The 22,401-nt window shown below is 36.4% G+C and overlaps 1 protein-coding gene across 3 annotated transcripts in view; it reads left to right on the top strand.

Moving 5' to 3' along the window:
• Positions 1-13,141: 13,141 nt before the first annotated feature.
• The window catches only part of LOC150096907 (kelch domain-containing protein 4), a 106,233-nt gene continuing 96,973 nt past the window's right edge, over positions 13,142-22,401 (top strand). For all 3 annotated transcript variants that reach the window (XM_090408275.1, XM_090408277.1, XM_090408274.1), the window contains exon 1: positions 13,142-13,342. In XM_090408275.1, coding sequence (XP_090264401.1) covers positions 13,235-13,342 — 108 coding nt within the window. In that variant the 5' untranslated portion in view covers positions 13,142-13,234. The remainder of the gene's footprint in view (positions 13,343-22,401) is intronic.

The following is a 22,401-nucleotide window of genomic DNA, read 5'->3' as shown; positions in this document are numbered from 1 at the left end:
CAAGGCGTGGGTGGTTGTGGGCTTGTTGGCATAAACCTTAGACTTCAAAAAACCCCAAAGAAAAAAGTCCAACGGCGTTAAGTCACATGATCTGGGCAGCCAATTCTGATCACCAAAACGGGAAATTACACGACCAGGAAATGACTTGTGCAGTAATTGAATTTTTTCTCGGGCTGTATGATATGTGGCACCGTCTTGTTGAAACCACATGTCGTCCACATCCATATCTTGCAACTTAGGCACAAAAAAACTGGATTATCATGTCGCGATAGCGAGCACGAGCACCATTAATTGTTATTGCCTTACCAGCCGCATTTTCGAAGAATGGACCGATGATGCCTCCAGCCCAAAATCCGCACCAAACAGTGACACGTTGTGGATGCATTTGTTTCTCAACAATCACCCGTGGATTTTCCGAACCCCAAATGCGACAATTTTGTCGATTAACGAAGCCATCAAGATGAAAATGAGCCTCATCGCTGAAGATGATTGTTCGAAAAATAAGAAATAAGAAATAAAAAAACCACTTGTTGTTCCATAATTCATTCAACGAACTCTCTTCGCTGTGTGTGGTCATTTTTAATAACCCTGAACTGTTAGCTATCACGCTGTATTTGTTTTCTAATTGGCAACACTTTACCGCACAAATGGTGATAAATTTAAATCTTGCGTTAATTTTGAGACACCCTCTACAAAAAGGGAAATAAAACTGAATGTGAGAATTACAGAGGTATTTCCCTACTGAGTGTTCCTGGCAAGATATATGCAAGCATACTTGAGAAACGTTTGAGAAGAATTGTGGAAGAAAAGCTTGGTGAAGAACAAGCTGGATTCAGGCCAAACAGAGGCTGTCAGGATCAGATCTTCACTTTATGACAAATAGTCGAGAAAGCATGGGAATATAACAAAGATCTGTATTTAAGTTTTGTCGATTTGGAAAAGGCATATGACAAGGTGCCAAGACAGAAGCTATTCAATACGCTACAGTTATATGGTGTCAATGGGGCATTATATCAAGCAATACTTAGTCTTTATTTGAGTTGTAAGTCAGCAGTTAGAATTGAAGGAAGTGCAGGAAGATGGTTTAATGTTAAATCTGGTGTGAGACAAGGATGTACATTATCCCCTCTGTTATTCATTATCTATATGGATCACATTATGAAGGAAAGTGGTATTAAACATGATATCAAAATTGGAGATGTTAATATCAGCTCTTTGCTTTATGCAGATGATGTTATACTTCTAAATAAATCCGCTACAAGTCTGCAAGATTCTCTGACTAAATTGAATAGCTGTTGTAATAGATATGGTATGAAGGTCGGCAATAAAAAGACAAAGACAATGAAAATAGGTAGAATTGTTGAAAATGTCAACTGTGTTGTGAATGGAAAACCTGTGGAACAAGTAAAACATTTCACCTACTTAGGCACGATTTTTATTGAAGATGGTAAATGAAATATAGAAATAGACAACAGAATTAGCAAAGCTGGTATGGTGAGAAGTCAATTGAATAAATTCATATGAAATAAGAGAGAAATTAGTCAGAACACTATATTAGCTGTATACAAGACAGTGTTCAAACCAGTTTTAACTTATGGATCTGAGAGCTGGGTCAGAAGTAAAACACTTGACCAAAGACTAGGGGCCGCAGATATGAGAGTCCTGAGAAAGATAATAAGAGTGAACAGATGGCATCAATGGCAATATCATATTAAAAACGAGGATATTAGGAAAGAACTTGACATTGTCAGCATCCAGGAATGCGTTAACAGAGCTAATCTCAGGTGGTATGGTCACTTAAACGGAATGGCGAGGAAAGATTAGCAAAACAAGTGTTCTCTGCCAGGTTGGCAGCAAAACGACACAGAGGAGGACCAAGATATAGGTGGATTGATACGGTACAAAGTGCCTTAGACGATAGAAATATAAGATCTGATAATGTTGGAGTCTTGACAAGTAACAGACTGATTTGGAGGAAAATTGTAGATAGGAAGTTAGTAATGATATAATTTTTTCATGTAGTACTATCATATCCTGTACACCCCTTGTGGGTACATGGCAGGAATTTCATGATGATGATGATGATTTTACTTGGATCTTCTGTGATGCCGCCATCTTGAAGTCTGATAGCAGAGATGGAGTTTGCTGCCTTACATTTTTTTTTCCAAAGACAAAAAATATTTTGTGGGGGAATCTAAAGGGTAAGCAGGTTTTTCCTCCTGGAAACTCGGGTTTTTCGTCCTGTAAACTCAAGAAAATCGACCGTAGAACCCACATTATTTCAGACATTAAATATATTGTGTTAGGGTTAGGGACCACGAGATGGCAGCACATTTGAGCCGTCTCTCTTCACTGAGTACCGCTTAATTAGTGATAGCCTTGGGCCATCTATCTCTGATTAGTACCAGTGGAGATTGAACTGCCCACTCAGTCTCTAAAAGTTAGATAGGGCTAAATGGCCTCGCCTACTCCCCGTATACGGGAATAAAAAGGCGTTAGCTGATTTTTTTTTTTTTTTTTAATCTAAAAGATTTATTTTTACATGCCGCGATCTAAGTGGGGCATGTTTTGCTGATAATTCTCAGTGTCTTTGCATGGCTTGGAAGACTGAATGATATTCAGGCCTTTCTTCTGGGAGTTACTTGAGCTGTTCTTCAAGTTGTGAGATTCTAATGTTCCTCTGTTGATTTTTCTGGTGACTGTAGATCTGCATAAAGGATTTTATTTGTGATTTTAGGTGGGGTACCATGTTTTCATTGGTTCTGTATCCACTTTCAAGTGAGTGAGGTTGGTTATTATAGCCTGAGTGTTTATTAGGTAATCTGGATCTTTCAGGAGGGTATTGTTGAAGATCCAATAGGCACATAGTGATTTGGATACTTCCAAAGATAATGAAAGTTGCAGCTTGATGAAGCAATGATCTAAGATGTAGGAAGGAATGTGTGAGATGTTTCTAACTAGAGAAAGGTGTGTTTGGAAATGTATCTGTCCAGTCGTGCTTGTTAGAGTGGCCTATTAGTCGCTGTGATTGCTGACCTCCATATGTAAGACTTCTTATCTGGATGTTGTTGCCAAAAGATGTAGATGAGTTCATTATCGTTTACCAGTGTTTGAAGTTTGTTTATTAACTGGCTACAATGTTCAGCACATTGAAGTCTTTTTCTTGGTCAAGAGTGCAATTAAGGTCTCCAGCTATTATGATATGTTCTTGGTCAATACTAGAAAGATGGATTTGAATGAAATCCAGGATTTGTGATGCCAGAGCATCCTGCTGTGATATGTAGATATTGAAGACATGCAGGGTATTATGGTTGGGTGCTTTTATGTGAGCATACAAGGCATATCCTGGTATATCAGCAATCACTTTCAGTTTGTAGGGAGATCGATGATGTATACCCAAGCTAATTCCTGCTCCATGATGTTGTTGGGTTGTAGATCATAAGGCCACTCTGCCCATCTTCTGGATAAATTGGATGAGGAGTTGATGTTTGTTTCTTGCAGAAGTATTAGGTCTGTATGATATTTTTGTCCTGGTCAAGGACTATTCTGTTGCATAAAGCAGCTGCACACCCTCTTGCACTGAGAGAAAAAAGGCCCAAAGACATTATGAAAGTTTGATTGTAAGTTTAATCTAATATTCATCCTGGTATTGTGTTTGTAGCTCAATAATTAGGTGGTAGATTCGCTTACTCTTGTTAACCTCTGCTCTGATTGATAGATAGATAGATATAGATATTAAGACTGAATAAAGAGCCTTGGACCAGTCGTTTTGGGACTGGCGATTCCATGTTAAAATATTGCCATTCACCAACCTGCAGTGGGCGACCAGCGTGGTGAATTTATGGTCTAATCTTTCAAAAAGAATCAAACAGAAATAAAATAATACTCATTCCTCAGGGGCCAGATTGCTACTAGCTTACAGCAGCAGGTGGTAACCTGCTGTGGTAGGTGGTAACACTCTTTTAACATGAAGGTAGGCGGTGAAAAGAATCCCCAGGTAACGAGATCATGCTGCCATTGGAAACTAGGCCTTAGAACTTTAAACTGTAGAACTCTGAGCAGTGAAGGACAGCTAACTGAAAGAACTGAAGTGTTAAAGGGACTAAAATAAGACATTCTCAGACTCTCTTCAGTTAAAACACGGAGACATACTGTATTATAGAGGCCAAGATGGGAAAGAATCTGAAGTTAGATTTATGATCAACAAAAAATTGAAGAACAACAATAGAATTTGACAGTATATCTGATCGAATAGAAAGTATTGTTGTTCAAATCTCAAAAAGATACTCTCTTAAGACCATCCAAGTCTATGCATCAAGAATAAGTCATACAGATGAAGAAATTGAATCTGTCTGTCATGATGTACCCTAACTCTACAATAAAAGAAAACATCATTTCAGAATTGTAATGGGAGACTTCAATGCTAAAATTGGTATAAAACAATCGGGTGAATGCTTAATGGGAAATTTTGGATATGGTATGAAAGATGATAGATGAGCAAGGTTGATAGAATTTGCAGAAAAAGGAAAACCTGTACATCATGACTTCCTTTTTCAAGAAAAAAAAACATGTAGGAAGTGGATATGAAAAAGTCCAAATGAAAAACCAGTGAAATTGACTTTATCCTCAGCAATAAGAAAATATCTTTCAAGACTGCACTGCTATAAACAACTTCAACATTGGAAGTAACCCATAGTAAGATGCGTCGTAAAATACAAATAAATTGCCAAAAAGAAAAAAGTTAAAAAATATAAAAATCAGGTAACGCCTTTTATTCACTTATAGGAAGTAGGCGAGGCCTTTATACCCTATCAAGCTTTTGGAGAGTGAGTGGGCAGTTCAATCTCCACCGGTAGCCAATCAGAGATAGCTGGCCCATGTCTATCACTAATTATAGCAGCCACCGATGAAGAGACTGGCAAACAAGTGCTGCCATCTTTGGGTACCTTACCCTAACAAGATATGTTACTGTCTGAAATAATGTGGGTACTATGGTCGATTTTCTTGAGTTTATGGGATAAAAAGCCGCTTGCTCGCGCCAGAGATCGACTAATTCGGGAATCGGTCGAAGAAAGGCTTAGAAAAACGTTCCTCCAGTCGGCAACTAGACATGAACTTAAGTCTGACTTCGAGCGACCAAGCGCAGAGGATGCAAGCAACACTTCCACTGAGCTACACAAGCCTCTAAAGAAAAATGTTTCAAAGATCAAATCAAAACATAGATGTGTGTACACATGGCAAAAATGTAGCGTTAGTTTTTGTTTTTCCTGTATGCTAACCATTGAGTTTGTTATTCAATGCCGGTAGTTTAAGTGTGCCAACAGCATCGAACGATTGATCCCCCTTCTAACTACTAACCGCGCTCATATTCCAACATGAGCTAAACAATAGATTGACAATGCTGATCCATCAGAAAGGAATTACATTATTACCAAAAACCTTTTACAATGCTCACTTGAAATAGCTGGTTCCACAGTACATAAGCATAGGCTGACCATATGTACCATTTTGAATGGGACAGCACCGTTTCTTTCGTATTTCCCGGCCGTCCCGTCGTTTTAATAAATATGTCAATTTTGTCCCGTTTTTAATTAAAACTATAAATATACTTTAATATTGGTCAATCATAATTCATTATTCATAACCTATAATCGTACATAAATATCATGGATACCAGTAATTTGTATAACCATGGAGTCGCATGTAAAAAAAAAAAAAAAAAAAAAAAAAAAAAAAAAAAAAAAAAAAAAAACGGCCTTGCCTACTCCCTATATGGGAACAAAAAGGCATTAGCTGATTTTTTTTTTTTTTTTTTTTGATGGAGTCTCATGTTCGATACCAAATATCGATATCTGCAGTGATTTATTCATATAAAATAAAAAAAAATGCATTTCGGCAACACTTACGCGTCTGTTTTGCTGTAACGTTAGTTTTTGTTTTTCCTGTATGCTAACCGTTGGGTTTGTTATTCAATGCCGGTAGTTTAAATTTCATATTTTTTAAAGTTTTAAGTCTATCCTTGGAATGTCAAAGAGGCGAAATTGCAGTTTTAATGGCAATCTCCAGAAATTATTCAAAATTATTAAACTGGACAAGCTGTGTAGCAATGGAACCAAAGTGGTATGCCAACATTGTATTGTTCATTTTTCCGTTGCTCATGGAGGCAGAAGCGACATCAACCAACATCAACGTAGCCAGAAACATAACGATGCTGAAAAGACTCCGAATTCGTTTAAAAACATCAGCTCGGTGATGGTGATAGTGAAAAACGATAAAATTGCAGCAAGTGAAGTTCTTGTTACTTATCATACTGTGCATCATGGTCAAAGTGTTCGCGTAAATGACTGCTTGGTAGACATCGACAAATAAAATTTATGAATCAAAATTTTCATCAGCGCGTAACAAATCAGAAGCAATAATTACCAGTATTTCATCAGCATACATATTGGGCAAAGTAATAGAGTATTTTAATAAAACAAAAAGAATTAAAGGACATCAAACTTTTTCCAATCGTTGTGCGGTACTTTTTGCCAAATTGTAGTGTTCAAGACAAAATTATAGATTTTATTTCCTTACCTGAAATACATGCCCTCTCTACGTCCACCTAAATTTTTGTATGGGTTCTGTCATTGAAGAATAATGGTAAGCTCAATAGTTTATGTAATAAAAATTTTTTATCATCTTACTTTTTCATGAATACAAAATATTACGTAACTCTCCTTCCCGTTTTTGCCATCCCAATGTCCCGTTTTTGTCTCAAGAAAATATGGTCGGCCTACATTACTTTTTGTTTTGTCTCTATGCTAACCGGTGACTTTGTTATTCGATGTCAATTTTTAAAGTTTTAAGTTTTATTTTTTAAATCTTTAAGTCCACCCTTACAATGTCAAAGTGGCAAAACTGCAGTTTTAATGATGATCTCCAGAAAGAATTCAAATTTATTCAACTGGACAAGATGCACAGTAATGCAACAAAAGTGGTATGCCAACATTGTAATGTCCATTTTCCCGTCGCTCATGGAGACAGAAGCGACATCTACGTAACCAGAAACATAGGTATGTTAAAAATTCTGGCTTCAGTTAAAAACATTAGCTCGTTTATGGTGAGACGTGATGGTGATAGCGAAAGTGATAAAATTGCAGCAAGTGAAGCTCTTGTTGCTTATCTTACTGTGGGTCACAGCCAAAATTTTCGCGCAAATGACAGCTTGTCGACATTGATCAATAAAATTTGTGAACCAAAATTTTCTTCTGCAGGTACCAAATCAGAAGCAAGAATTACCTAAGTTTTATCACCATACATATTGGGCAAAGTAAAACTTTTTTTATGGCTTTACTTTTTCAAGAATACAAAATACTAACAAAATTTCTGAAAAAACAAAACAGCTTATGAAGAAACGAAGAAAAATGAAACAATCAAATAACCTGCAGAATAAAACCGAACACTCTGAATTGTACAAAACGATCAGAAAACGTATCACAGTAGATACAAGAAAATTCAATTGTAAATTCATACAACAAACAACTGCAGTCTCAAAAAAAAGCCAAACAGCAATTGATGAACAGCAATAAATAGATGGTTGCAGTGAAACTACAAAATGGGGCCATAACCAGAGATAGATATGCTATAGCAAAAAGAATTGAAGAAATTTGCTCAGTATTATATCAAGATGATGAATTAAATGAAGACAACTACGAATTAGCTGAAATACCACAGATTCTACCAGAAGTTATGTAGAGCATTCAAAGCTTGCAAAATGGAAAAGCTGCAGGTGAGGATGGAGTTAGAGCTGAACTTCTAAAAACAGTTGGAGAAATTATCTACAAACTCTTAGCAAACCTATTTACTTTATGCCTGAAGAAGAATGATGTACCAAGAACATGGAAGAAAGCTACCCTAATTCTGATGCATTAACAAGGTAAGGCAGAAGACGTGATGAACTATTGACCCATCAATCTACTACCAGTGGTTTACAAAAGTCCTTTGCTCATAGGATTTGTACGACTCTAGACTTAACACACCCAAAAGAACAGGCAGGCTATCGAAGTGGCTTTAGTACAATGGACCATATTCAAGTTGTACAGCAGATTATTGAATGGTGTAATGAATCAGTTACCATTTTGTCATGGTTTATTGATTATGAGAAAGTTTTTGATTTAGTAAAACTTGTGCAATACTTAAAGCATTATGATACGAACAAGTGGAGTCATATGCCAGGACCATCAAATCAGCATACACCAATGCCACAGCAGCAATTCATTTCAATAGAACCATCTCTGCTTTTGAAATATTCAAACTTCTTGATTGGGAAGGGAGAGGTCTGAAGATAAATGGAAGATACTTAAGTCCTTTACGCATTGCAGATGACATAGTTATCTTTACTTCAACTGCATATTAATTACAGACTCATATCCATGAACTCCAAATTGCTAGCAAAACAGCTGGCCTAAAGATAAACCTAAAGAAGACCCAAGTTATGTTCAATAGCTATGTCCAACCAGAAATAATAAAAATCAATAATGGGTAAATTAAACACGTAGATCGTTACATACTTAGGACAACAGATATCAATGGAACAAAATATCCTGAATAAAATTAGAGATGCACAATGCTTGGATGGAAAGCATTTGGAAAACTGCATTCAATATTCAAAAGCCAACTACCATTATGCCTAAAGAGAAAAGTTTTTAACCAATGTTTTTAACCAATACGTTGGTTAAATACAGTGGACATTAAATGCAAAGGAAATTTAAAAATTAAAAACACAGTTTAGTATGGAAAGAAGTATGCTTGGTATCAAAAGACTGGATCACAAAAGGAATAAGTGGATAAGGAACCAAACCAAAGCCTCTGACATCATAGGAAGAGTGAAACATCTGATGTGGCAATGGGCTGACCATATTGCTCGAAGACAAGATCAACGATGGACAAAAGAAGTATTAGATTGGATTCCACAAGAGGAAAAACGACCACGACGCCGACCTAAACCAGTGTGAATTGATGATATCATCAGATTTGCACGAGTGACATGGGAAAGGAGAACCATGGATAGACAGTTTTATAGTAATCTTGGAAAGACCTTCATCCAGCAGTAGATCAACAATGGCTGATGATGAGGAGGATGACATAGAGTGGTGGCCAGTGAAAATTTTAAGTGGGGGTACTGGCTGCATATACAAAAAAAAAAAAAAAAAACCACTTTTTTTCCCTTATCAGTAACGAATTTATTAATAAATAAATTTACATATTAAAAATTGCTTTGTTAAAAGTATTTCATCCTCACCACGAACAAACACCAATAATAAAAGTTTCGTATCAATAACAATGACAAGTGCAAACGAACATCGGCAGATCGCAGTGCATTTGTTTGTGTAACGATAATTGAAAAAATATAATTCTTTTCATATTTTCAACAGTGACACTCGTCATAATTTAGCCTTGTATCTATAATAAATAAATAATTTTATTTTAACAAAATAAAATAAGATTTACAAAAAATAGTTCACCACGCACATGCTCCAATAATAAACATTTCAGAGCCTCTGCTACTAATGGCTCAGTTAAGTAAGTTTGAGCGCGGTTAGTAGTTGGAAGGGATCCAATCGTTCGATGCTGTTGGCACACTCTCCCTCGATGAGTCTTTGGACTCCCTGGAGGTGTCAAATAATAATAATAATAATATCTCACAGAAATAAGGCGCTTAAACATACTAAAAATACACGGCCGTTTGAGCAGTTACAGTTGGGAATGAAGTAACCTTGCAATGCCAAGCGCAAACTATCGGCGTTAGATCGCAGTACATTTGTTTCGTAATCTAAAGCGTTAATCGAACAATTTCAATTATTAACTATTCAATCAATGTCAAAACATAAGCTGTAACCTTTAACATGTATTGCATTTATATAATGTTGTAAGCATTGTTATTATTTATAAACACAAACAAATTTTAATTTTTTCATTTTTTCCTTGGGGGTGCTGCAGTGGCGCAGTACTTATGCACGGGCCGCCACTGATGACATATGAAGTAGATTGAATGATTGGAAGCCGAGACATAAAAGTTTTCAAAAAAATCAGCTTACACCTTTTATTCCCGTATAGGGAGTAGGCGAGGCCGCTTTGAATACATTCACTGTCAGGGAACTTACAACCAATTCCGACAATCCATTACACTCAGTCACAAATCTCCATAGAAAAAATTTGGTTTCACACACCCTACTAACCATATTTTTACACAATTTCCACCGATTACCTCTAGTTCTCTGACTTTTGTAATATGTTGAAAAATTTCACTTTTATCGATTTTGTAAAACCCTTTTAATATCTTAAAAGTTTCTATCATATCCTCTCTTATCTGCCTATCAAATAAACTTTGTAACTCACAAACTTCAATCTATCCTTGTAGGGAGTATTCCACATACCTGTCACTATCTTGGTCACTCATCTCTAAATCCTCTCCACTTCTTCGTGTTTCTCAAGAAACCCAGGTAACCAAATGTGTGTACAGCAGTGAAGATGTGACTGAATCGTGGTCTTATCAAGAGGGATAATAACTTCCTTTTCTTTACTTGTTAGCATGTTTTTCAACATCCAAATAATATTTATAGCTATTATACCAACTTTTGCGATATGCTCTATGAACTTCAACTCTTGGTCCACCATTATCCCCAAGTCCTTAGCCTCATCAATTTCCTGCAATCCAATATCATCAATATGATTGTATTGACTTGCAACCTTTTCAACCTGATGTGCATATCCTTACATTTTGCAACAGTAAATTGGCAATCATTATCCTTTGTTTGGAGTGACAATTTATTTAATTCTTCCTGCAGGATATATATACATCACCTTCATCAACTATTGCTCTCCCTAGTTTTGCATCATAGCAAACAACTGAATATTCCCTCTTGAATCTCTTCCTATGTCATTGATATATAAATTAAAGAGATGTGACCATAGTAAAGAACCTTGAGACACTCCACTAGATAACCCTGATTCTCTTAAATTTTACTCCACCATATACTATTCTCAGATGTCTGTCATCCCACCATCCCTTCTAGTAGCTTCATATCCATTCCAATTTGCTCCAACTTTTTGTAATAGTTTTTCATCATATTCGGTCAAATGCATTTGTAAATTTCAGCAGTATCATAGTTAGCCATTTCCTTTATTCAGTTCTGTGAAGTTAGTATGGCAGAACCTACCTTTTATAAAGTCATGCCGCCAATTATAAAGTATCGCATCTCTATCCACTCATTGTATTATTTTACCTTTCAACAACTTTTTCAGTACTTTAATAACCACTCCCGATATATTAATTGGTCTAAAGTTTGCTACCTCTGTCTTGGAGCCACCTTGACGTAATGGTATTATCTTGTCCTCTGTCGAATCCCTTGCCTGAGATGAGACTTAGATTGAACAACTTCGTCAGAGGCAATGACAGTTCTCTTGCACATTCACGTAGTAGACGGGCTGATATGCCATCCAGTCTCACTACTGCTTTCACATTCATATTTTTTTAATATGCTGAACACCTCCTGTTCGTCTACCTCAATGTTGATATTGATTTCTGTATCATCAGCAACTGTGAACTCACCAAATGGATGATACACCTTTGCAAAATGATCACTCAGCAACTCAACTGTTTCTATTGGTTCAGTCACCTTCCTACCAACAAATTAATATGACTTATTACTAGGTCTGCCTTTTTTTTTTTTTTTTTTTGAGTATAAGGGTTATTACAGCATAGTCCTTGGCGAGGACGAGCTATCTCTGATTGACTACCGGTAGAGAATGAAATTCCCCCTCAATCCCCCATAAGGTAGATAAGCTTATCCCGTATAAGAAGCAGACCTCAGGGCCGGCCTTCTCTATAAAGGACCCAGGATGAAAGAAACCTTTTGGGGCCCTAAAATATTTTTCAAAGGTAAAAATTAAAGGATTCGAAATAAACGTATTGTAAAACCTCTTACTTGTAAATGATTTTGGCACAGGAAAACAAAAAAATACACATTCGAAATATAATACGTTTCCGCAAATGTGTACCGACTGTGCCCACTCGATCGTGGGGCCCGGGTACATTGTACCCATCGCACCCCCGAGATGGTCGGCCCTGGCAGGCCTCGCTTACTTCTTATATGGGATAATAGGCTTTAGCTGATTTTTTAATAGGAAAATGAAAACTTTTTACTGACTTCTTTGAATAGCCATTTTCGAGGAACTGGTCAAATAGGATTTGAAGTTCTTCTTTTCTTTTACTTCATCATTATCGGTGTATTTAGAGCAACATTTCTTAAGGTTTTGATAATACCTTTTTTGTGGGGGAGTGATGGAAAGAACGTGCATGTAGCTACCTACTCGTGTGCATTTGTTTCCTGTAAACTTCTAATGTAAATCTTCCAGCGCTGTATTTTTTAAAATAAGTTAATAGCAGGGTTTTTTCTCCCGGAAACTCGGGTTTTTCATCCCTCATACATACAAATCGGCCCTTCAGAACACACGCAATTTACAGACAAAAATTACTAGTTGTGGTAGTGTTGGAGGTGGGCGGTAGATGGCGTTGATTCGTAGTAGAGGTAAGATGTAGAGACAGTTGAAGATGTCCTCCCGCGATGAGTCTTCGGACTCCTTGGAGGTATCAGGAATAATAATAATAATAATAATAATAATAATAATAATAAGTTAATCTAGTAATAGTAATTTACTGCCCTTGATTTTCGAATGGCGATTATTCAGAAAATGTGCAAATTCTTCAAGATCCTTCTGGATGTGTTTTCAATTAATAAAAATATCATCAATATATCTCCTCCACACATGTGGCTTTAGGATAGACTGTGCTATAGCTTCTTCCTCAAAATTTTCCATATATATATATATATATATATATATATATATATGGCTGTTATTAAAAGATTGTCTTAATGTCTGCCACACAAACAGCGAAACATGACCGAGAATATCCAATTTTAATGATTTAAAAGTCTATGAGTCAAACCTGGTTAATCATTCAATAGTTGATATAAACTACTCGCAGTAAATTACTTGAAACATATTTTGTTCTATTTTATCTTGAAGAATTAAAATAAGAATTATTATGTGTTAAAACTACTTTGAACATTCCAGATGGCAGTAACTGTAGTACACGTGAATTCTAACGTTATAGTGTTTATGATTATTGATATTGTGGTAAATATGTGATATTCAGGTTTGGTTTTCTGGAAAAGAAAAAAATTGAATCATGGGCAAGAAAGACAAAAAGAAAGGTAAAGGAGCAGAGAAAACTGCCGCAAAAACTGAAAAGAAAGCTGTGCAAAAGTTGAAAAAAGAGTTGGCAGCTATAGGCGAGGTTGGTGGTAACAAGTATTTCAGCATTGTCAAGAAGTTTTTTTTAGTAAATTTTAACATGCTAATAACTTTTTAAATGGGTTAATGAAGAATAATAATAATAAAACATATTCAGGTATTCTGTATTAGAGTATCAAGATAAGATCTCACCCCAGGAATTAGCATTAATACTTATGTGTGAATGATGTAAGGAATGATCTCTACATTGATAGATTGAGAGTTGGTTGATAGGCCGAGAATAGGGGATATAATAGTAACATTTAAGTTACTATTATATCCCCTACTAAAAGGTTTTTATAAGATTGATGCAGGGAAAATATTTCAGCAGTGGGATAATGGTGGATCATCACTGGAAATTAAGGAAAAGTATGGTTAACAAGTGTGTGAAGATTAGATTTTTCACCAGGAGAGTGGTGAATGAATGGAATGCATTGCCTGACTCAGTTGTGAGTGCTTCCTCTGTCAATGATTTCAAGAAGAGGTATGATAGGTATTGTGTGGATAGGCTGGGTCTCTTGTAGTGGTGCACCCAGAGGGGGATCAGTGCCCCCCCCCCCCCAAAGAAAAAGGAAAAAAACACTAGAAAATTTTCCAAAAATCTTTTTCTAATTAAAATTCATTTTTTTTTATTTATGTTGTGTCATGTCTTCCATTTCTATACTGCTTATGAATTAGTGATCATTGCAGATGCTCAGTCATAGGTTGTATGCAATTGTATATTCTCAAATCGTCTACTCAACTTGCCCCCCCCCCCCCCATCTCCCCATGTTTAAATCCTGAGTGTGCTACTGGTCTCCTGTGATGAGTTTACTGACCTCATGGAGATACTCATATAATAATAATAATGTTAATACATCAAGCTGGCAAAGGTTGGTCGATTGGTAGAGCCTCTGATACTAATGGCTCAGTTAAGTAAGTTTGAGCGCGGTTAGTAGTTGGAAGGGGACCATTCGTTCGATGCTGTTGGCACACTCTCCCTCGATGAGTCTTTGGACTCCCTGGAGATGTCAAATAATAATAATAATAATAAAATGATAATGACAGGACCCAGAAGTTATGATTTATACCCATGATACATCAGTGTAGTGGAAGGACAGACTAATTAAGGAATCTTCTCTGGATATAGAATGGTATGCCCCTCAGGTCATTGTAGACCTGAAATAAGCAGTGAATGCTGGTCTCATACTAGGTGACGGAAGCAAACTACTTCTAGGAGATAATACAAACAGTCATGTTACAATGGAATTTAAACCCACATTCTGGAGATGGAAGAGAAGAGCAGAGATGCTATCCATTTATTCAGGCATTCTAGCAAACCAGGTTCTCTGCAGTATGCTACATCAGAATTGCTCTAAAGCTGGCTTATTTACATCATTAACAGCAGTTCTAGTGATGTAATCCATCAATATAGAAGTAAACAAAGGAGCTATTGCTTATATTCACTTTATATTTTTTTCCAACATCACTTCATCCTTTTGAAAACCAGGTGACGAAATCTGTGCACAGTAGTTCATGTCAGAAACATGTGTGGTCTAATCAGAGCTTTATACAATGGAACAAGAATCTTCTTACTTCTAAAATATTTTTAAAAGATACGTGTTTATCTGCAAAATATTTAAAAATCCAACCCATCTGCATCATCAGGACTCGGCATTTTGTCTCCATTCTTCTATCTTTTCACTGGTGACATAACTTTTAATACATGAAACTTTATCAAATAGTTCGCTGTCATTTATATTTAAGTTCCAAGTGACTGGAAATGAACAAAATGAACAAAACGCTTTCCTCGATCTTCTCCCACAGAGGGATTTCTCATGGTAGGACCCTTTCAAATACTTCCATTTCCACGAAAAAGCTGTCCCAGTTATTTAAATAATCAATGCAGGTTTGGTAAAATTTATGAATTGCATCTTTAAATATGTTGGCATCAATATTCAATTTACTATTTCAGTTCACAAAATAAAGGACAGAATGGCTATTTAAAAAAAAAAAAATCTGAAGTACAGAACAGTGAAATAAAGGACTTATAGTCACCATACATATAAGCCTTTGCCTCTCTTGTTACTGCAAGATATCTCTTGCAGTAACATGATATCAATAGAGATATCAATATCTCCACATGGATGATATCTCCACTCTTGCAAAGTGTTCGCTTAGTAATTGTACTATTTTGTCTGATTCAGTTACCTCTCCTCTACCATTGGCATTCATTAAAATCATTCTGCCATGAACATTTTTCTTTTTACTTGCAACATACCAAAAGAATTCTTTGGGATTATCTTTGGTCTTTTTCTGCTAATTTCCTTTCATACTCTGTTGTTTACCTTTCTTACCACACTGGTTACCCTTCTGGCCTTTGTACTGCCCATGTGCCTGCTAGCCACCTTTCTTCCTGAATTTCCTCCACAAATTTTTCTTGTTTTGTAGCTCCAGTTTAATGATGGTATTCATCCATTTAACTCCCACTTGAGTTATTTTTTGGATTATAGGTATGCATTCTGCTATTACTTCCTCAAACACCTCATTACCACTTTACATGCTATATCAAAATCCAGCCCTTGCAGTTTCATACATATAAGATCATACATAATCTGAAGAATAACAGATTGATTTGGAGAAAAATTATTAATAAGAAACTAGTTATATATTATGTTAGCTTAAACATATAGTACTGTCATTATATTATGTACATCCCTTGAGGGTCCATATCAGGAAGTTGATGATGATAAAGATGGTATTACATTGAACTCTGATTATTATACAGAAAAAGTGGTAAAATAATAGTTAATAAAAACAGAAATATTGGGCTGTTGAAATGGAATGGAAAAAGGTAGATGGAATAAAAGAAGAAATTTGAGCAGTGACCATTGAAGTACCTGTAGAATAGACACAGAACTAAAACTGTCTGTGAGATGGAGATTGAAGTGATTCTGTAAGATAGGGATCATCTGAACTGAATTGCTCTCCTATGGGCAACATCAAGTTTAGAGAAGTTTCAGGTGCTCCATCCCAAGCATGTGAGCAGTATTGTAATAAACATGGACATTTGAGATTTGTATGTAGTTAAGAGGATGAATATATTTATACATAAAATTTATATTGATATACTCAGTCATTCATATATATATATATATATAAATTCAGCTGATCTATGAAGTTAGGGGAACAAATATGAAATTTCTCATAAAAAGGGAGCTTGATAGGTTGAGACAGGGGACAGCTTGCAGGTGTAGCATGGAATAGGAAGTTAGCTGAAAAGGAGATCAGTGCTGTTTGGGTAATATTCAAGAACTGTCTAGTAGAAGCAATGTCTAAATGTATTTCAAGAGTCAGAAGGCTAAATAAGGTATGTGTGAAATGGATGAATGAAGAGATTAAGCATGCTGTATAGAGAAAAAAGACATTATGGAGGCAACATAAGATGAGTGGTAATAATCAATTCTATGAGGATTACAAAGAACAGGTAACGAGGATGGACTTGGTTGGTAAGGGTAGCAAAAGTGAAGTACGAGTAGCAGTTAACTAATGAAGCCAAAAAAAAAAAAAAGTTATGGTAGGATGACATTGATTGGAGAAAATGGTATAAGAACTGCTGTGGATGATATATTTGAGATATTTAATGAGCAGTTCATAAACCTTTTTCATTTTTGTGAATGTGACATTGTGGAGAGTGCATGATGATGATGAGAGACTGTGAGCAAAAGGTATATGAGGAATTCAGCAAACTTTATGTTATTAAGAGCTCAGTCTAGGGTAAGAGACATTATAACAGCCATTAAAAGATCCAAATGGCAATGGGTAGGTCATATTGCAAGAAGTAACACTAAAAAATGGATGAAGTTGATATCTGAATGGTATCCCAGAAGTAGAGCTGTAGGAAGACCAAAGAGACAGTGAGAGGACGAGATTAAAGAGATGGCTGGAACTCAATAGCATAGAAAATCTCAGGACAGGACTGGATAGAGGACTTTAGGGGACTTTACATCCAGCAGTGGTTAGATGATATTGAAGAGGATGTAAAATAGCATATTGAACGAGAGAGAGAGAGAGAGAATGCCTAGTTTTTTGGATGTAAAGGAAGCTGTTGATGTCATGTGTTTGTGCCAGGAGAGACTGGAGGTAAATGTTAATCCAAACAGAGAGATCTGATCTTGTCTGGTGATTTTGTATTGCTGGTAGTCAGAGAATGCGAGCTGAGATCTCTTTTGAGAGAGAAGAGGCAAGACTGTGTGTTGGTTATAGGACAGAGCATTGAATATGACCAGATTATTCTTTCCCCATTGAAGGATAGCATATAGATCAGTGTAAGGCATTGGTTGTAGATGATCTTGATCCACGACACTCATTGAATGACCAGAGAGGAAGCCTGAAATCCAATTAGGGCAGCAGGTAGACCAAAGAATGGCAGTTTGTTTAGCAAACCTCAGTACCAGACATGATTAAAGCTTGGGACATGTCAATAGCCACAGCACAAGTTTCTCCAAACCTTTCTGTCGCACACTTACAATGGTGGGTGATGTAAGCAAAGATGTCAGCTGCGGATCTGGAATGGTGGAATGCATACTGGTGGTTGCTTATTAATTGGTGGGCTTCTAAGTAATGGAGAAGTTGGCTGTTGATGACTTTCTCCATTATCTTGGAGAGGCCTGAGGTGATGGCAATTGATTGGTAGTTTGACATTAGAACTTCTCCACTACTTAGAATAGGCTGGATATGTAATTACTTCCACATATTGGGATAAGTACCAACTATATATAATATATATAAAGTGTGGAGAAAGAAAAAAACTTCAATTTAAGAGTGAAAAGAGTAATGAAGGTGATAGAAGATGCAGTTGAAGAAACAGTACCAGAAGAAGAGAAGATCAAGAAGAAATGGATTACATAAGAAACACTGAAGTTAGTACAGGAGAAAAGAATGTTGAAGATAAGAAGGGATACATCAGAGCAAATAGAAGAGCAATATAGAGGAAAGTGTAATGAGGTGAAAAAAGCAGTCAGAATGGATAAGATGAAATGGTTAGAAGCCCAGTGCAACAATATAGAACAGTACTGTGGAGAGCATAAAACAAGGGAGGTATACAAAATGATCAGAATCATTAATAGAAAGTGGCAACCAAAACATACCACAATTAAAGATGAAAATGGCAAAGTATTGATGAATAAAGAAAAAATTGTACAGCGGTGGACAAGATACTGTAGTGAGTTATATGAAGAAAAACTAGATTCAGATAGCATTGGGAAACTGACTGAAGAATTGAAGCAGATATCACCACCAGGTAATGAGCATGATATGGACATTTTAAGAGGAGAGGTAGAAAAAGCAATAGGACGGCTAAAACACAACAAGTGTCCTGGTAACGATAACATTACTGGAGAAATGATTAAATATGGTGGTGAAAGTATGGTTACAGAAATGCACCAACTATATAATATGGTATGGAAAGAAGGGAAAATGCCAGAGGAGTGGGTGAAATCAATATTAGTAGCATTATACAAGAAAGGAAATAAGCTAGAATGTAAAAATTATAGACCAATTGCCTTGATAAGTCACCTTGGTAAAGTGATGATGATCATATTGACAGAAAGATTGAGAACACAATTGGAAGCATACCTTGCAGACGAGCAAGCAGGATTTAGGAAGGATAGAACTACAATTCAACAGATTTTGACAATGAGGTTTATAGCAGAGAAAGCTAGGAGAAAAAACAAAAACATATATACTTGCTTTGTTGATTTTCAGAAAGCATTTGACAGTATTGACCAGAAAGTGACATTAGCAGTTCTGGAATCCTATGGAATTGATAAGAAACTAATAGCTATACTAAAAGATGTTTACCAGAATGCAATTGCAGCAGTTAGAATAGGTGATGGTTTGGAGAAATGGTTTAAAACAAGCAGAGGTACTAGACAGGGAGACCCAATATCACCAAGCATTTTCATCGCACATTTAGAAAGAGCAATGGAAAAATTGAAGGAAGATGCCAAAGGAATATCTGTATACAGAATGAGAATTAACAATCTGAGATTTGCAGATGACATTGTTGTTATTGAAGAAGACGAAAGAGAACTACAAAAAACACTGAAACTGTTAAATGAGGAAGGGAAGAGATTTGGACTTGTTATGAACTTGGAAAAAACAAAAACAATGGTATTTGGTGAGAAGAACATGAAACAAAAGATACAAGTGGATGGAACTGATATAGAAAATGTAGAACAATTCACATATTTGGGAAGTAAACTGACATATGACTTGGACTGTAAAAAAGAAATAAAGATCAGGATTGCAAAGGGAAGAACAAATCTAAAGGCCATGGATAACATCTGGAAAAGTAAGGTGATCAGTCTGCAAACAAAACTAAGAGTACTGGAAGCATGCATCTTCAGTGGTGTACTGTACAGATCTGAAACATGGGTAATAAATAAGGAATCAAGAAAAAGAATTTTGGCATTTGAAAAAACTTGTTACAGGAAGATTCTAAGAATAGGATGGGTACAGAAAATCACCCATGAAAAGCTCTATCAGAAGATACAACCAAAACAGAATCTAATGCAGAAGATTATAAAATGGAAGCTGCAATTATTTGGACACATCTGGAATGAGTGAGGACTGGAAGATAAAGACATTTATGTTTGGTATTTTGGATGGTTTAAACAGAAGAGGTAGACCATACAGAGAATGGATAGATGATATAAAAGACTGGTGTGGAATGGGTGTACAAAAACTGCGACACTGTGCACTGAACAAAGAAAAGTGGAAGAAGATAGTGAAACAGGCATCAGACATCAACGGGCAGTGAGCCCATGGTTCGTGATGACGATGATATATAATAGATTCTTTCTTTTAAGGTTAGACGGTGATCAGCACTCATATTTGTAAATTTAGGTACACAAAAACACACGTGTTGAACAGATTATTTTATTAATTACTAATAAAATAAAACTTGACGTTTCGACCCCTATATCGAGGTCATCATCGGAAGAATACAACTGTATAAGGAACCAAGCTACATGCTCATGCCCTGTATACCTGGGTATGTAGCATGTAGCTTGGTTCCTTATACAGTTGTATTCTTCCGATGATGACCTCGATATAGGGGTCAAAACGTCAAGTTTTATTTTATTAGTAATTAATAAAATAATCTGTTCAACACGTGTGTTTTTGTGTACCTAAATTTACAAATATGAATATGTAATAGATTGTGTGGTCAATACAGAATGTGTATTAGCTCTGGAGCACAACGTTTGAGAACAGTTGGAGAGATTCCATCAGAACCAGGAGACTTTAAATTTTGAATTTTGAAAAACTTCAAAATTTTTTCAAAACAGGAGACATACGGTGGTCAGATGCTGGTATGGTAGGAGGTGATTTCCCTTGATCATCAATGCAGGAGTTCAAGAAAAAGAGCAATCCTATGAGGTTCAGCTATATCTTTGGGTGAAGTGACAGTGGTACCATGAGGATGAGAGAGGAGTGGAAGTACAGGTGTGCAGAACTTGCGTTAAACAGCCTTAGCAAGGGGCTAGAAGCATGGCTTCCATTTGGACAGTAGTTAAGTTTTCTGATGTTGGCCTTTATGAAATCATATTTAGATTTACTAATGACTGTTTTGCATTTGTTGCATTCTTTAATTTAGGCAGAGTATTAAGCTGGGGTTCATGATGTGAGCCACCTGTAGTAAGCTGAATTTTTTTTCTTCGACTGCTCTGATACACTTTTGATTGAACCAGGGCTTGGAAAGCAGATGAGAATTTTGGGTGGAATGGGTGATGAAGGCGTTCATAATGGTGAGGATAATTTCTGTGACTTGTTCAGAGCAGGTGTTAGAGTTGGATGAGCTGAAGCAGTAGTCAGATATTGGAAAGGAAAATTAAAAATTCCTGCGGTCATCCCATTTGGCATTTTAGTGTTAGAGGATGCACAGTAACTAGTGGCTTGAGGAAGGCCATTCTTTGAGAGAGAAGACTTGTGCAAGATAGTGGTCTGAGTTGCCTGAGAGGGTAGGTGACCTCTACTGTGCATCTGGAAGGAGAACTAAATAAAAAGAGATCCAAGATATTGGGAGAGTGAAGAGAGTTATCAGAAATTTGTGTAGATAGTAAATGAATCATTTGTGTGAGATCATTGCTTGTTGCAAAGATATCTGCCTCTCATCCAGCTTGGTCATTGGTGTTGGAAAAGGGTAAAGAGTTGGAATTATGGATGTTGAGATCACCTAGGAAGATAACCTTGCCACTTGGATGGCTGGATTGCAACTGGTTGATTTTTATGGAAAGGAATGTTAAGATGTCTGAGTAATTATCAGAGTTTGGAGAAAGGTAAATGCAGTAAATGAATATTACTAAATGGAGCAAGGGAATCTTCAATCAGAGGAAGTCCAAAGCATGGGATTCTAAATTAACCACTCTCTGGCATGCAGTGCTAGTGCACTACTGTTTTAACTGATGTACCTTAAAATGGAAGAGGTTATGGATCTCTAAATATGTATGACATGACCTTGAAGGGTATTACTCTTTCATTGCATGGAGTAGAGAAGGGGAATAATGGAAACTGGAATTTGTCCTCTGGAGACCAAACATGGCATATGCCACACTTCATGCCTTAAGTATGCAAGATAGACTGAATTATTTAGATGTAAGTAAAGCATTACATTTCCTTAAATTAAATATAGAATTATTGTTGGTATGGCACCTATGCATAGCAGAACGATGGCGGCCAAGATGTCTTTGTTGGGTGAGCTAAATTTGCATCATTTTGTGCAGCATAAAATTTGTGAGATGTACTCATCATGAAAGTTGTGAAAGATTTGTGGAAGGAGAGCGTTTATTATTTTTCAGTGATAATACTGAAAGTGCAATGGCAGAAGGAGAGTGCAGAAGACCTGAACAAAGAAATTGCATTTTTACAGGTAGTCCTTCACAGGACAAAAGCATGAGATTGAATGGCTGCAAAACTGATAGGAGATCAGTCGAACTAAAAACAGGGAGGGGGGGAAGAACAAAGTCCAAAGCCAAAACGAAAATTGTAAGAATAATCCAGAGAATGAGCATAAGCAAATAA

The sequence above is a fragment of the Typopeltis vanoorti genome, chromosome 18 (assembly GCF_054136105.1).
Source record: "Typopeltis vanoorti isolate ZY-2024b chromosome 18, IOZ_Tvanoo_1.0, whole genome shotgun sequence".
Lineage (NCBI taxonomy): Eukaryota > Metazoa > Arthropoda > Arachnida > Uropygi > Thelyphonidae > Typopeltis > Typopeltis vanoorti.
This window is presented reverse-complemented; position numbering and strand designations above follow the sequence as displayed.